A 16,671-nucleotide genomic window follows, 5' to 3' on the forward strand; every position below is an offset into this window, starting at 1 on the left:
GGAGCATGACGTGAGCCGAGGCAATGAGATCATCCTGAGGTGCTGTTCCGGCTGCGGTAGATACTGTTTCCTCGCCCAGCTGAGCTGCACCAGCACACATCCTGGCTACTGGGACACTTGGACCTTCTAGATGCCGTGTCTTTGACTCCCCCAACCTGTGTGTTTTGCCACATCTTCATCCCCTGGCCCCTTTCCATTCCCAAGCCATTCTTGTTCTCCAGCTCCACTTGTCAGTGTCTCCATGCCAGCACTGCTCTTCTGATTGACCTACTCACCATAATGTCGCCCCTCATTTCTGCACATCCATCTTCTGCTCAGGGCCCAGGTTTCTAGATGACAAGGTTGCCTCCTGCTAGACCCTAGAGCAGCACCTTTATCCACCACTCTGTTACCAGCTGATTCATCCACAGCCCCTCCTGACTTCTCATGGCCTTTTAGCCAGTGGCTGCAGGATGGTGGAGGGGGTGGTGTCCAGGAGGCTCCTACTTTGTGCAAAACCCTAGGGTACAAGCCAGAAGCCAGCGCACCTGAGGGGACCTGATGGACTGCCGCTAGTCCTGAATGGAACCCCTGGGATCATGGAGAGGGTCTGAAACTGTCAGAGTTGGAGGCAAGGTTGGTTAGGCCCACGAGCACCCCTTCGCTTCCCTGGGGTTCAGTGGTTGCCTGCAGGGAGAACATGCTGTCTGTTCCACTGCCCTCATCACAAGCTCCTGCAGGGCTGAACCAGAATGGGCTCCCCATGCTGTGGCATGCCCCAGCACAAAACACGCTGCCTGGCTCTCTCGTTTCCAGCTGGTGGGACACCCTGCTCCAGTGCCGTCTTTGCGCACACTTATTCTAGTCCCCGCTGTTTCTGTAGCCCTCTCTGGGCCCCTCTATGCGGAGCCTGTGCAGTGAGCCCCCTGTTCAGTATGTCAGGGCCCAGCCAGACTTCAGGCTTGATGTTGCAGAACAGAGAGGAAGGCAGCTCAGTCAGCCTCTACCAGTGCTCTGGGGGTTATGGAGGTCATCTTGACTTGAATTCCTTTAGCTTCCTAGAATGTTTCTTCAGAAAAACACACACTTTCTGCATCAAAATTTTTCTCAAGAAAATTGCTGACCTTGGCCTTGGCCCATTCTCTGAAGAAATGTGGCTGTCTTTTCTTAGGCTGCAGTCCAGGGTGGAAGTGTGGTTCTGAGTAAGAAAATACTTTTGTCTTTGCAGGGCTTATCATTTCTCTGCAGCTTCTTCGTGGAGACATGGAGCAGATTAGGAGAGAAAACCCCATGATATTTAATAGGGGATTGGCGACTACGAGAAAATTGGGATTTCCTGATGTCATCATGCCAGGTAGGCAGAACTCGGGGGTCCGGGCTGGGAGAAGGGTGAGCAGGAGAAGCGCAAGGCTCATCTGCCGAGCAGGTGCGAGCGTGACGCGGGGGAGGCCTGCCGCCCCAGGGAGCCTCAGGCCCCAGTATGGGTGCTGACTTCAGGTGGCAGCCCAGGGTCTCTTTGTTCCTTCTTGGCTTTTGTGCTTGTCCAGAAGCGCCCACGTCCCATTCCCCAGGGCATGTGACGGCCCAGGAGGCAGGCTGTTGTCTCCCCCGTGGCTGGATGGCAGGAACCAATGTGGAGCCCTCGTGGAGATGCCTTTTGCACTCTTTTCTTCCATTACATTTCTTAGAAGAACTGGCTCACAAGATCTTCCTCTTTAAGGGGAGGAATATACCAAAGTATATGCCTGCAATACCAATGAATCTCACTTCATGTAGGCATGGCAGGTACGTTTTAATGGCTTAGGCAGATGGCATAGGATGGGCACTGGGAATAGCACCACCTGGCCAGGTCTCAGGACTTGTCTCACTGTCCTCAACTTAAGGCTGCTGGAGAGCTGGCAGGAGGAGCTGGGACAAGTGCCACCCCAGCAGATCACCCCAAGCTCACACTTCCCAGCCAGGCTGCTGCAGGCAAAGCTGGAGAGGCAGATAGAAACAGGCCGTCAGGGCCAAGGGGAGCACGGGGACTGAGGGAAGGGCAGCAGCAGCTGGTCTGCTAACTGGAGAAGATATGAACAAGGACAGGGAAACGGAGCAGGCCAACAGCTGGTGGTCTGCTTGGAGAACGGTAGGAGAGGGCCTCCCCTTTCCATGGAGTTCTAATGTTCCACCAAAAGCCTGTTTGCTTTTGTTTAGAAGGGCCAGGCTGGACTAGATGGGACTGATGGTGACCACTGCACATGTCACCTGCTCAGAGTTCTTTACGCTGCTGTGAATCCTCCTGTTGAAATACTGGCCAGCATGTTCCCAAAGGGAACGTGGCTGAGCCCAGAGAAGGCCCACATGGTGGACTCCACTGCCTTCCGGCCTCCCACACTGTTCCCAGTCTTGTCTCCTGCCACTTCTTTCCCATGGTAGAGGCTGTGGGTGCAGGGCAAGCTGCTGTGAACACCCTTAGCGTCTGCTCACGCACACAGGAGGGGCCACTCAGCCAATTCCATGTTTATTTTTAAAAGCCAAGGAGGCATCACTCTTCTGGAAGGCCTCCTCTGACTGCTGTGGAGGTAGCATCTCTCCCATCCTGTCCCCAGCCCTCTGTGACCCTGCTTATAAGGAAAAAAGGAGCCCAGGCACTATCCCTGGCTTCTTGGCCAAGTGTCATCAAAGAACGAATAGTTAGCTGCCAGAATTGCTGTGGTGACCTTCCTTTAGTACAGGTATCTGGGCTCATGAGCTGGAGTCATGTATTCTAAGAGGTGGACTTAAAAGTCCTTCCTTTCTTTTAAGAACTTGTTTGTCTAAGATACAGACATTTCCTTCCTCTTAGCCTTCACACAGTCACAGAGGTAAAACCAAGTCAGCAGAGGCTAGAAAGGAATAAGCTTCCCTTAGAGTGTTTTTAAGGAAACTTTGATTTCAAGAGTTACATCATCCAGACTTTATCTTTGGGGAGCGATCTTTCTGTGGAGCACTCCACGTCTCTGTGTGTCATGGCACACGGGCTCATAAAGGCCTCTGGGTGTGCGGACGTGGAGGCCAGCGGCCTCGGGCACTGTGAGGCAGGCTGAGGTGAGGGGCTGCAGCAGAGGGATCATCGTATGACTTTCCCCAGGTGCCAAGATGTTGGCAGTCCTGGGAGGTCCTGGCTGGGGCCCCACGCGCTCTTCCTGGGTCGCCTGTCCCTGAGGGCTGAGTGCTGGGGCCGCAAGTAGGGCTGGCCCCTGGGCAGGAGCCGTCCTCAGTCTGCCCGCAGTCTGTCTCTGCGTCTGCCTTTCCTCCCCCTGAGGAAGAGCTGCTTGCATAGACAGACACTCCAGGGTTGGGACTGACAACTGAAAGTCCCCCGAATGCACCCCACGGTACCATCGCAGGGGGTTGTTGTTCCTGGGCCCCGTCACAGGGCTGGCCCGCAAGCCCGCTGGAGCAGCAGGAAGGGTGCACAGGAGGGCTGCACATGACTGTCAGCCTGCCTGGGGAGGCCGTGACGTGTGGCCGGAGTGCCTGTCCACCTGTGGCTGGCCCAGCCCTCACCCGTGGCACGTGGTCCCCAGGCTGCAGCGGTCTCCGCCCTCACAGTGCTGGTGTCACCAGGTAAAGAAGTTGCAGCTTCTTCCTGACACGAGGGCCTATGTGAAGTGACCAAGGAAATAAATTATGTCAGTAACTGTGAGCATATCAACACTTAAGTCTGATACATCAGAGAAAATGAAAAATTGAAATTATTCATAAACCATGATCCTTATTTTAAAACTACCCAGCCTTTGGCGGAAACTACCAGGCACCGTCTGGAGACGTCTTTTTGTCAGGGTGGCCCAGTAGGTCCTTGTTGGAGCCTGTTGACAGAGCTCACAGCTCTGGGTTATGGAGTTTAACCAGGCTCTTGCCGCACCAGTGTCCAGCACACCTTTTTGGAAAAGGCCCCTCTGATGGTGTCCGCTTGCTTTCGTGGGTGGGAGCACACACAGCACAGGGCTGCTCGGTGCCACAGCTGAGGCCCCGGCTACACAGCCGCCCAGCTCTGCCTGCCACCTGCATCCTGCAGTGGTGAGCCAGGGAAAATGCCACTGCTGGAGCTGCAGTCCCCGAGGAGGCACGCCAACCAGGGAACGCCCTTCCGGACTGTGTGAGAACAACAGATGGGGGGTGTCAGCCTGACTGTGAAAACCTGGCACATATAGCCACTTGTTGGTTGGTCACCATGTTGCTGGGGGCTGTGCTCCTCGCCTCCAAACTCATTTCTGCTTGGTGGAAAGCTGATAAGCGTACAGCACACCCCACTCCTGTCCCAGGCTGCTCAGGAAGGTGGCAGGAGGGGCTGGAGCAGGACAGTATGCAGGTGAGCGAGGGGAGGGGAGCTTTGTTGCCAAGGACTGCTCGCTGGGACTAGCCAGAGTGAGCCTTTAAGGAAACTGCCTGGCAAAATCTCCAGACAAGAAGGAACTGTTTAAAGCCTCTTGCCCAGGAGGGGGGCTGTACCCTTGTCCAGACCACTTCTAAGCCAGCAGAGATAGGCCACCATGTCCCTCTCTGACTCTTAGCTTTCCTGGAAGGCCTGTTCCCTGGAGACAGTAGAAATACAAAGCTCTGGCATGGCTCCGTGGGAAGTATAAATTTTAACTTGTTTTGTAAGCCTGGAATTCTCAAGGTCATCATTTTCCGTGGGTGACCTGGGCCAGGTTTCCTATTAGTTAGTTACATGGCCCTCTGTCCTATCAGAATGAATCTGCCCAGATTTAGGCTGTTCCAGCTGAGGATTCCGTTTCCCTAAGTCAGTAGTTGTCTAATTATAGTATGTGTCAGAATTATCTGCAGGACTTGGAAAAGCACGGGCGCTGGGCCCATCCCGAGACTGATACCACAGACCGTAGGATGGGGCCTGACCCTGGCGCCTTACGTTCCTCAGGGTCCTTCAGGCATGGTGGTGCTGCTGGTTTGGGACCACCTCTGGGAACCGTGTCCTAGAGCGCACTGTGCCGTAGGGTGCTTCATCCCTGTGCGTCAGACCTGGCTGAGCCCTGCGCCTCTCTGGGCTGCCCTGAACATGCCTGGCAGAAGGCAGCTACGCAGGCCTGGCATCCCCCAGGGGACCCTCTGACTCTTGCCCTCGTGCTCAGAAATACACTCTGTCCTGTGCTTTGGTCCCTGATAAAAAGTGCATGTTCCATCACCTACCTGCGATGATGTTGTTCTCTCGTCCTGTTTGTCTTAACTGTTCTTGTTTCTCTCTGTGCTGCCCCCTCATTCTCGCCCCTTTCTTTCTGGTGCAGAGATGAAGACAGTTGGGTGTAAGTTCCTGCTTTTGTGCGTCCTGTCTGCCTTCCGCCTGCTTTGTTTCCATCTTCATTTGTTTCATGGAATGCTGCAATGCTGGGGTGGGGTGTCATGTACATTGGTCGATCCATCAGCCTCACCTTCTGGAGTGACTGACGACACAGCTTAGAAGACACAGCCTAGAAGACTGTGTCTTGGGTATTCATTAAGATCTGAGGAAGCTAAGGACATTTTTGGAATGTTTAGAAAACCTTAGCAAGCTCTAGGTGTAAGCTACAGGCAGGGAGTTTCTTGAGAGATCGGCTACTCCCATTGAAGGGGAAATGACTGGTGCTCACCCCAAGCCACAAAGAATCAGAAAGGCAGAAAGCTTCTCTTTTCAGCTCTGCCAGACACATCTCATACAAAGGGCAGGCACACAGAGGCATGATTTGGAAAGTGTCCTGAGGGGCGCGGTGGGAGTGCTCACCACAGGGAGGTCGTAGGCCTGTGGTCGATCTGAGCGTCAGATGACGCTTTGGCACATCTCTCAGGGGTGGTCTAGGAAGGGTTACACCTGGTCCCACAACAGGCTGCAAGATCATCACATCCCTAACCCGAGAGGGATGACCATGCACAGTGTGCCACACTGTGCCCAGTCCTGTCATCCTGGGCAGAGAACATCCCCGACCTTGTAACAGTAGGAACCGGTACAAGTGTGGTACTGGAGACATGGTTGGAAAAATAAGCCATCTTCCCAGTTACCCTAAGACGTCCTCCCAGAGTTGCCGTCATCCGGTTTTGGTTTTGTCGGTGGTCTCAGCCACAGATACTACTAAATAGAACATATTGGTCATGTGCCTAAAACTGTCCAAGTTGAATGGTTGTTAATGTCGCCACGTTTCCGCGGTGCTGTCAGGAGACTTCACGCCTCTTCTGCCGAGAGAGAGAACTCGTGCCATCCCAAGCAGGCAGCGGCGTCTGCTGGGAGAGGTAGTTCTGGTCTTACATGGCCTTCAGGGAAAGAAGGCGTTAGCCGCAGAAGCCCCTCCTAATCCTATCTAGAAGTAGACAAGGTGTAATGATATAGTATTGAACATACTGTCCTTAAACCCAAAGCCTCCTAATATATGGTGGGAACGATTTATACAGAAGGAGCAGGTGTGATAAAGGGCCCAAACACGACTGAGTGCCCGAGCCCATGCTGGCTGTCCCGGACCGTTTCTCCTGGGATGGAGTCACACCGGCTGGGGCCTCGTGGCCCCTGACCTCCAAGGAAAGATGAAGCATCTGGCAAGAGATTCTCATGCTAAGAGATACTCTGGTGCCTGAGCTGAACCTCAGAGAGTCTGAGCCCTCTGCAAGTCTGCTCTCAGAAGAAACCGAACTCAGGGACCCTGTCCCTCCAGAGACATAGTGGGAGGCAGGCCTCAGACGGTCAGACTGGCCCCTGGGGCGGGGATGTCCCTGTCACTTCCAGGTGCAGTTCTCTTACAGTGCCCCCGGCTCCCGAAGACCTCTGGTAGCTGAACAGCACTGTTTCCCTAGACCTCCACTCCAGGAGGCTCTGGCCAGTCTCTGATGACTGAGGGTCTCACGTTCATTACTTGCTTCTTCCCAGCAGCTGTTTTTGTAGCCTTATAGGAACCTGGGTTTTTGATGTGTAGTTGCAGTGACACTGTTCTTGACATACACACTCCAAGCCACAGGCCAAACCCAGCAAGCAGCCTGTTTTTGGACTACCAGCTAAGAATGCTTTTTTTACATTTTAAAGGGCTTGTGAAAACACAGAACATGTTACTTATGTGAGACGTGACCCACAAAGCCTAGAAGTTTGCTGTCTGACCTCTTGCAGAAGTTTGCCAACCTCTGTACATTCTTTAAGTCCCTAGTTTCCCAACATGCATCTGTTCCCACAGTTGACATTGGCTATCAGGAAACTGTGAGGGGGACAAAGATGATTTATTTGGAGGTCCTCTTCCCAGGACAACATCATGCATCCATCTTTCCATTCAGGAAACTGTTGCATGTCAACCAAGCACTGGGTACTCAGATGCTTCTAGATGGTCTTCTGGCCTCAGAAAGCAGAGGACACCTATCAAAGGGAGGCAGAGCTACCCTCAACTACACCTGCTCCCACACCCCTTGGAAAAGCCCCCCCCCACCCAGCCGGACTTCACCAGGGTTTCCCAGCACACCCCCACATGTCAAACCCTGAACACCATCAGAATAACCTGGTGTTATTTTTAAAATGTATGTACACAAGACCCCCTGCCATCTCAAAGGATGGAGGCAAGAAACCCAGTTCCAAGAAGCCCCCTAGGTGATTCACATACAGCCAGCCTGGCAGTGGCCAGCAAACTACCCCAGAAACCCCTGCTCAGGCCTCTCTTTTATCCTCACTGCACTGTGTCTGTCCTTGTCCCTCTCCTGGTCATATTTCTTGGCAGTTGGTACTCAAGTTTATAGGAGCCTCCTGGAAACAGTGCCGTAACTCAAAGGCGAAATTCTCCTGGTAAGCTTTGTGAACACACAGCACATGACAGGGACAGCGAGGGCAGGGCACCTTGGGAGGCTCCCTGCAGGGCAGGCCTGAGCCGTTAGATCCCTGGAGCCCTGCACCTATGCTTCCCCTTAGGTTTTTCTCCCAGTTCCAGAAGAGTTAGGGGAGAGCTCAGTATAAATGACCCCTCAAGAATTTCTGAGAACGCCCAGTGATGTTCGCTCTTACAAAGTGCCGTCTCACAATTGAGGCTGTAACTTGCAAAAATGTAGTCCGTGAGGCAGCCCAGACCCACTCTGGCATGCGCAGTCTGTGCAGGTCTGTCTAGCAAGGGCGGCTGAAGAACAGATGAAATCGGCCAGTGTCAGTCTAAGGTGCAGAGGGTCTGTAGCACAGAGAGTACTGTTACTACTATGGATGGATTTGCTCTGCGAGGTGGTCACCAGAGGCATTCTGTTGCAAACTAGGGATTTCTAGCTCAATCCTTCCATTTGAAGTTAGCATTTTGGTTTAAAATGCCTTGGGGGAGCTGCCCAGAAACTATGAGCTCACTCTATAAACCCAACACAACCAAATTCTGTCTGTATCAGCCTCCAAGACCATGCCCAGTCTGTACTGTGATTCTGTATCGTATATTGCTAGGAAAAGTATGAAATGCTTCATTTGAAGGACATGTTTGTTGTACCATGGTTAATTTTTGTATAGAGCCACAGAAATAAAAAATGTTTATACAAACTGGAATACTACTGCTGAGAACCAACACCTGCCTTGAAGAATGGATTACCTTGAGGATAACTCCCAGAGAACACTGGGTTAAGCCAGGGTAATGCTTAAACAAAGTACCTATCCTTTAGAGTAGACATTAAAATTAAATACTTAAGGGCATTTAAAAGCAAATGTATAACCAAAAGGCTCTTATCAGAAGAGGGTCCTGAGATGTCTGTTTGACTTGTTAAAAGTTTAAGGTGTAACCAGCTCTGGTTTATCCCATGAGAATATCAATAACCCATAGTAAAGTTCCCAGTTAATTATGAGTTTCACTTTCAGGACTGATGTTATTCAGGGTCCGTCCTGCAGTAGCAAACCGAGGAATGTGAGTCTCTCTTCTCCCCCTGCCTCCCTCCCCGCCCCCACCTGAGTGCCCTTTTGATGGCAAGCTAGGGGGGCCCAGGCAGGGACCTTCAAAGGAGACAGATCAAAGTTCCAGACTCATCAGACTTCAGAGTAGAGAGGCTCTGCTCAACCCAGGAGGGGAGTCTGTAGTCTGCAAGGATGGACACTGCCCAGGCCGCCCCGCCTCCCTGGCAGCTGCATCTGTGTGTGATTTTCAGAAGACGTTTTCCTCTTCCCATCCCATGGGGCTCTTTGTTTGGGGATGGCTCTCACACAGCAGAGGAAATCTCTGGTCTGTCAGAGAATAATTAATTGCTTCTCATAGGCTGAGTTTCTTGAGCCAAAGTATTTTGAGAGCCCCATTATGTGACCAGATAGCCATGATTGCACTCCTGGGATCAGAGGGCACCCTGAGGAATACAGGCGTGGCCATGAGACCGTAGAAGCCCACAGCCTGTGCCAGGCCCAGCCTATCACTGTTCCACCCAGAGACTTCGGCGGTGAGAGAGGAAGTAAGTACAGAGGAAAGGACGTCGCCGTGTATCTGACCAAAGCGGAAAGCTCAGATGCTAAGCTAAAACAAAGCTGTTGTTCACTGTGGCTCCAGGTAATGAATTGAGTGAGCTCTGCCAGGTTTTCGAAGAATGGTTGGAGAAAGAATGTCTGCAGTTGTTCCATTACCTCAGTCGGTTTCCTCAGGCTGCAGACAGATCTTCACCTTGGCCTTACCTGGGGTTTTTTTTCCTTTAAAGATGCCCTTGTCCTGTAACCTTTACTGTGTTGTTTGGAAAGTCAGAAGTCCTTTAGATTGTGTGAATAGAAGTGGCCGTGATGCAGATTTAGGAGCCAAGAGCAGCCTGAGTAAGCGCGTGACACGCAAACAGGCAGTCTCCGGCCCCTGCAGAGGCGGCGTGGGGCTTGCCGCTTGAGCTTCTGCCCATCGCAGCAGCAGGCAGGGGCGAAGTGGGTGGGAGTAGGATGCCAGGGAAGCAGCAGGAGCGGGCTGGCCACCCCTCACCACCCGGCGCCTGTGCTCCACACGCAGCAGGAGGAAAACTGACCAAAGTCCAGGGACCCCCGCCCGGCGCTCCAGGGAACGGATTTGGAGTGGACCCCCAGAAGGAAGGAAGAAGGGTATCCCCTAGCTAGACTCAGCAGGGCTGAGGGTTGTAAAAGGAAGCCTGTATCAGGAAAAAGGAGACTAGCCTTTCTATATGAGGGAGTGGAGGCGGCGTTAGCACTTAAGGCCTAGACATTGTTCCTATTGATGGTGAACTCTGTCCTCCTTGGGAGGCTCAGCATGCAGCTGCCCCGGAGGGGAGAAGGACGGAGCAGCCACCTGTAACCTGAGGGGAATCTCTGCCCTGCTCTCCCGTCCTGGACGAGCTGCAGCGAATGCCTTCGGATTTCAGACCCGGAGAGCACGTGACTGGCCTGCCTGCGCACTGCTGCCCTGGGATGGCTGGATGCCCATTGTTTTTAACATGCCTGGAATGCCCTGAGTGCCCACTGAGCCCCGAGCAGCCAGACACCAGCCTGGCCCCGCACGCAGATGGGCGCCGCGGCTTCCATGGTCACCAAGTGGCATTTCTTTCCTGCAGGCGATATCCGCAACGACCTGTACCTAACCCTGGAGAAGGGGGATTTCGAGAGAGGGGGGAAGAGTGTGCAAAAGAATATCGAGGTGACCATGTATGTGCTTTATGCAGACGGAGAAGTCTTGAAGGTAAGGCTTGCGGGTCAGTTTGGAGCGGAGTCAAATCCTGGAATAATTCTAGTGCTTCCGCGGACTTTGTCCAGAGACCCATTCTCGCAGGCAGGGCTGAGTTCAGTCGCCCCCTGGGCATTCTCCTCTGCCTTCTCCCTTCTTCAGGGCGACCCTGTAATGTGCTCTGATAATGACTTCCAGCGTCACACAGCCTTGCCAGAGAGTCTTCCTGGTATCCGACCCGAATCCTTCCGGCTCCACCTTAGTCCCTCCGGGTCTGTCCTCCGGTCACTTCTCCTGCCATACCACCAAGCTGGCCTACTTTTGTTGTTATCAGACCCCTCTCTCTTTGTTCCTTGAACTAACGCAGAACATCCTGATTGTTCTTTGGTCGAGGGAGGGACTCAGCCACTCGCTCACTTGTACCAGGTTATGTGACAAGGAAGAGCGGGGCTCAGGCCCTGCGGGACGGCTCCCAGCCAGTGCAGCAGGGACCCCCGCCCCTCCTCAGTGAGTGCCCTCCCTCTGTCATGTGCGGATGCCCCTGGCAAGTCACAAGGCGGCAGTCACACAGCACGTGGCAGAGGCAGATCCCACCTTTGCAGACCTCCCTTCTGTGTGCTGGCAACAGCCCGGTGAGGTAGGCAGAGCGGGAGTGGTCACCACATTGCACAGGAGGACAAGGTAAAATCAGAATGATTCCCCAAAGCTGGAAAGAAATGGTGAATGGTACTAGAGACATGATCTGTGTGTCCTTTTTTTAAAAAAACCCACCTCAAGGACTAAGTAAGGCATGTCCATTGTTTGCACGGTTAATGCTGAGCTCAGCAGAACTGTCCTCTGCTCACACCAGCTCACACCAGCTCACACCAGCCCTGTTCAGAGAGAGAACTGCTCCCGATTGTATTGCCCGAAGCTTCCTGTCCTCTAGGAAGATGGCACTGCATCTCCATGGCAATATTGGGAACTGAGGTCTGGTTAAATCCACTCTCTATACTTTTCTTTCAACAGTTCCAGCAAGAGAAATAGCACAGTGTTTTAGAAGAATAATACCAGAAAGATTGTTCCTATTATAATGGCCAACTTTAGATGACAGAAAAAAAGGACCTTGTTTATGTCCAGGGAAGTCAGCCAAGGGTGATCTAAAATGTAACTTTGGGCTGAGGAAGATTAGAAAACAAACTGCCTACATTATAATTTAATTACCTTTCTGCTCTGGTAAAATGCCATGGACAGGTCACTTCCCCATGGGATTCGTCGTTCCCTTTATCGGTGAGGACGCACCGCTCTGTGCGCCGTCCCTCCCGCCCCCCGCCCCCCGCCTGCTGAGCAGTGTGTGTGGTCACTCCCGCCCCAGGGAGAGCAGGGAGCACCGGGACTTCTGAGTCCTGGCGCCATCTCACGGCTGTTCCCAAAAGGAGTGAATTTGAGTCGAGTGAGTTTTCCCATCTTCTTGATCTGGCCTGGCGGGAAGGTGAGACCTGTGCAAAGGAGAAAGTGGGGTGTCCTGGTGGTGCGGAAAAAGCCAGGGACCCCCTGCAGGAAGACGACACCTTCTTTCGCTTTCCTTCTGCAGGATTGCATCAGCTTGGGTTCGGGGGAGCCGAATCGCAGTTCCTACCACTCCTTCGTCCTCTACCACAGCAACAGCCCTCGCTGGGGGGAGATGGTCAAGCTGCCCGTCCCCATTGACCGGTTCCGGGGCTCTCACCTGCGCTTCGAGTTCAGACACTGCTCCAGTGAGTGGGGCTGCTCTCCGTGTTCTGGGGGGTGCAGCTCCTCCCTGCGGAGCAGAATGAAGAGGGCTCTCGTTGGGGCCGGGAAATGAGCAGTTGAGAGTTAACGGGAAGTCATCAGGCACTTTTCTCTGGACGTGAGGTCCAGTGTCAGCCCTTCCTCATGTCTGGGCTGGTCCCGGATAATTGCCAGGGTCATTCCCCTTTACGTGTTTCCTTTATAAGTATGAAACTGCTTCTTAAAGAGCACCTGGTTATCTAGACCAGGAGTTTAGCTTCTGCTTGGGTCCCAGTGGCCTGAACGCTGTCGCGTATAAATGGAACTCAGTCCAGTACATTTCATGCCATCCTACCAGTCAGGCTGCTGCCAAGTTAATGAAGATAAGACAAAAGAAATCAAGAGCATAGGTGATTGTGACATGGGGAATTTCTGTTAAAAAGCTAAGGGGGCAAAAGCAGCCCACACTTGGCTCTGATTGCAGCAAAGGACAAAGGGGAGAAGAAGCTCTTCGGCTTCGCATTCTCTCCTCTGATGCGGGACGACGGCACCACTCTCTCCGATGACACCCACGAGCTCTACGTGTACAAGGTACGGCCGGCTGGCCCTCCCCCCTGTGGCTCTCACTCCCCGGGCCAGCTCCCATGTTCTCAGGTCAGTGGTTTTCCCCGGGGCAGTGTGCTTGTGGGTGATGGCAGGTCAGCTAAGGGCGGGCTTTAGTCTTCTAAATACAGTTGCCTTCCTCCCCAAAGGGATGCCAGCAGGCCCTTTGTTACCCACCTCCACCCCACCGGTGATGGAAATCTATCGCCAACCCCTCTGTGCCGCTGTGGCCTTGGCTGGGCCCCATACAGACCTGCTCTTTGAGGCCACAGTTCTGTCAGCTGTCATGGCACAGCAGCGGGAGGCCACTTGCCCCACCGTATTCTCTTGAAAAAGCATGTGAGCCATCCTGGGGAGGTGCACTCTTCTAAGAAGACCTGAGGCCTGAGGCCCAGCCCCAGGAAGATGATAGCACGTGTTAGCCCGTGAATCCCCCAAGACCTGCCTCCCATGCGTGGTGGAGCCAGGAGGCAGCCTGTGCTCTCTGCTCTCACCCGCAGTGCGATGAGAACAGCACGTTCAACAACCACGCCCTGTACCTGGGCCTGCCCTGCTGCAAGGAGGACTACAGTGGCTGCCCAAACATCCCCTCCAGCCTCATCTTCCAGCGCAGTGCCAAGGAGTCTTTCTTCATCTCCACACAGCTGTCCTCCACCAAGCTCACCCAGAATGGTAGGTGCCACCCCGTGTCCTGCCGGCTTCATGCTGCTGGTGCTTGTTCATGGGGCAGAGGTTCCGCTTTGGCATCCGCCTGGCAAGGGATTCTCCTTCCCTGTGGAGGTCTGGGAGGCTCTGGGAGTGAGCAGCTGCAGAGTGCACGCCCGGGGCCTACAGGAGAGTTTTGGCCTTGACCTCAGTGCCAGGCAGGCTGGCAGCTCTTCCTGTCTCCAAGGCTGCCCCCTTGGCCGGGAAAGTCTGGCTCGGCTTGTCCTCGGCTCACGTCTCTGGGCTTGCTTCCTAGTGGACCTCCTCGCGCTGCTGAAGTGGAAGGCCTTTCCCGACCGCATCATGGATGTCCTGGGGCGGCTGCGGCATGTCAGCGGAGAGGAGATCGTGAAGGTACGGCTTCCCGCAATTCTCACGTGCCGCCGGGCAGGAGGTGGGGCTCTGGGCCTGACTTCCCCTCCACCCCTTCCAGTGACCACTTCGTGAGATATGTAATCAGATGAGTAAGAATGGAGTTTTTGGTTTCCTTTTTGTTTTGGTTAGTTTTCTAACAGTAGGTATCACATTGGGTTTATTACCTTTTACAAACTATAGTAAGTTATAAATCCTACTTTCTGACTTGCTTTTCCTCCAGAAAGCATGGGATTAGAGGGTGGGGTACAAGCGCCCGCTCAGCAGCCCCAGCACCTTGTGCTGCCTGCGCCCCGCTGATCCCCACCGTCCTGGGGCTGTCTCACTTTGCTTCCTTGTAACCCTGTCACCACAAATGTGGCCTGACGTCTGCCTTACTCTGCTCCCTTGCTTATCGAGAAGAGCTCTACACACACTCCATGAATTATAGCTGCTGATCGGCCCTGTGTCTCACCTAGAGGCCATACTGAGAACCCTTCCTGACCCCACTTCCCATGCTTCCTCCAGTACCTTCGTGACATCCCCTCTCGTGGGCTGAGCAGCTGGCAGCGCTGTCCCTCATGCCCAGTAGTCTTCTGTGGGGATTCTCTGGCTTCTGCAGAGAGTTTGCCTTTAGCTCAGGAGCTCATCCAGGCACTTCTGGTGGTGAAAGCCCAGCAGATGGATTCACACAATGGACCGCACGCGGCTGAGACAGTGGGGGCGCTTTCAGTGATCAGCAGGTGCAAAGGAATGAGGGCCAGAGACTGAGCGTCAGGAGGGCAGCCTGTCCGTCAGTGAGCAGTCTTAGCTCTGTTGCTGCAGGTGTCGAGGCCAACGCACCACCTGTGTGCTCACCTCACTTCCATGAGCAGTAACGCACACCCAGCAAGGAGCATTTCTCAAGTCTGGGTACCTCTGTGTACTGTTATGAACTCCTGTATGAATTCTGTTTTAATCATTTGATCAGGGTATCATAAATTTTAAAAGGAATTCTTGACAAACAAGCTAATACTAGTTTTTGAAACAGATTTATACTCAGTGCATTTTTTCCTTCTAAACATATTAAAAAATATCAACCAGTCAATGGACAAGGTATTGAAAAAAGTCTATGATCATTATAAGGCTGTTGTCACATTCTTGACAAGAGAACATTCTACCAGCATACAGGCCTACCTAGGAGATATTGTGGGTTTAGATCCAGACCATTGCAGTAAAGCAAATACTTCACTAAAGTGAGTCAGATGAGTCAATGAGTCTTTTGGTTTCCTTGTGCATATAAAAGTTATGTTCACACTTCTAGCATTATGTCTAAAAAACGATGTACATACCTTAATTAAAAAATTATTTTTTGCTAAAAAATGCTAACCATCATCTGAGCTTTCAGTGAGTTGTAATCTTTTGGCCTGTGGAGGGTCCTGCCTCCTGCTGACGGCTGCCAACTGCTCAGGGTGGTGGTCGCTGGTGGCCGGGTGGCTGGGACAGTTTCTTAAAATAAGACAACATGAAGTTTGCGGCATCGATGGGCTCCTTTCATGAGCGATTTCTCCGGAGCATGAGATGCTGTTTGATAGCATTTTACCCACAGTAGAGCTTCTTTCAAAATTGGAATCCGTCCTCTCAGGGCCTGCCGCTGCTTTCTCAGCTAAGTTTATGGAATATTCTAAATCCTCTGTTGTCATTTCATCAGTCTTGACAGGACTGTCACCAGGAGTAGGTTCCATCTCAAGAAGCCACTTTCCTTGCTCACCCACAGGCATCAGCCCCTCAATCCATTCAGGTTTTCTCATGAGATGCAGCCATTCAGCCCCAGTCTCAGGCTCCACTTCTAGGTCTCTTGCTGTTTCCACCACATCTGCAGTGACTTCCTGCACCGAAGTCCTGAACCCCTCAGAGTCATCCCTGAGGGCTGGAATCTGCTTCTTGCAAACTCCTGTTAATGTTGATATTTTGACCTCTCTCCATGAATTATGTTCTCAATGGCATTCAGAATGGTGAATCCTTTCAAGAAGGTTTCCAATTTACTTTGCCCAGATCCATCAGAGGAATCACTGTTTATGGTACCAATAGGCTTACAAAACATAGTTCTGAAAGAGTAAGACTTGAAAGTTGAAATGACTCCTTGATCTGTGGACTACAGGACGGGCGTTGTGTCAGAGGGCAGGAAGGCATTGATCTTGCCCATCTGCGTCTCAGCTCCTGGGTGACCAGGTGTGTTGTCGGTGAGCAGCTGTGTTCTGAAAGGAAACCTTTTTCTGCATGTAGGTCTCAATGGTGGGCTTAACATACTCAGCGCACCGTGGTGTGAACAGATGTGCTGCCATCCAGGCTTTGTTGTTCCATATGTAGGGCGCAGGCAGATAATAAGGCCCTTAGCATAATTCTTAAGGGCACTGGGATTCCCGGAAGGGTCAGTGAGCAGGGGCTTCAGCTTAAAGTCATCAGCTGCACTTGCCCCGCACAAGAGGGTCCGTCCGTCCTTTGAGGCTTTGCATCTGGGCATTGACTTCTCTGTAGACAGAAAGGACCCAGATGGCATCTTCTTCCAGTGGAAGGCTGTTTGTCTACATTGTGAATCCATTGTTTAGTGCAGCCACGCTCACGAATGATCTTAGCTAGTTTCTGGGTACCTTGCTGCAGCTTCCCCACCTCCCTCAGCCTTCCCAGAAATGAGAAGTGAGGGCCTTGCTCTGCAGGAGGCTTTGGCTTACAGGAATGTTGTGGC

The 16,671-nt window shown here is 52.7% G+C and overlaps 1 protein-coding gene across 10 annotated transcripts in view; it reads left to right on the forward strand.

The window, feature by feature from the left end:
- Positions 1–16,671, forward strand: part of DOCK3 (dedicator of cytokinesis 3) — a 323,372-nt gene that overhangs the window by 236,350 nt on the left and 70,351 nt on the right. For all 10 annotated transcript variants that reach the window (XR_012128871.1, XM_073230632.1, XM_073230639.1 and 7 more), the window contains exons 14-19: positions 1,208–1,333; positions 10,447–10,571; positions 12,130–12,292; positions 12,772–12,878; positions 13,391–13,562; positions 13,852–13,949. Coding sequence is in view for 9 of the 10 variants with exons in the window: in XM_073230632.1 (XP_073086733.1) it covers positions 1,208–1,333; positions 10,447–10,571; positions 12,130–12,292; positions 12,772–12,878; positions 13,391–13,562; positions 13,852–13,949 (791 nt within the window). In the remaining variant the exon portion in view is untranslated. The remainder of the gene's footprint in view (positions 1–1,207; positions 1,334–10,446; positions 10,572–12,129; positions 12,293–12,771; positions 12,879–13,390; positions 13,563–13,851; positions 13,950–16,671) is intronic.

Source organism: Manis javanica, chromosome 3 (assembly GCF_040802235.1).
Source record: "Manis javanica isolate MJ-LG chromosome 3, MJ_LKY, whole genome shotgun sequence".
NCBI classification, from domain to species: Eukaryota; Metazoa; Chordata; class Mammalia; order Pholidota; family Manidae; genus Manis; species Manis javanica.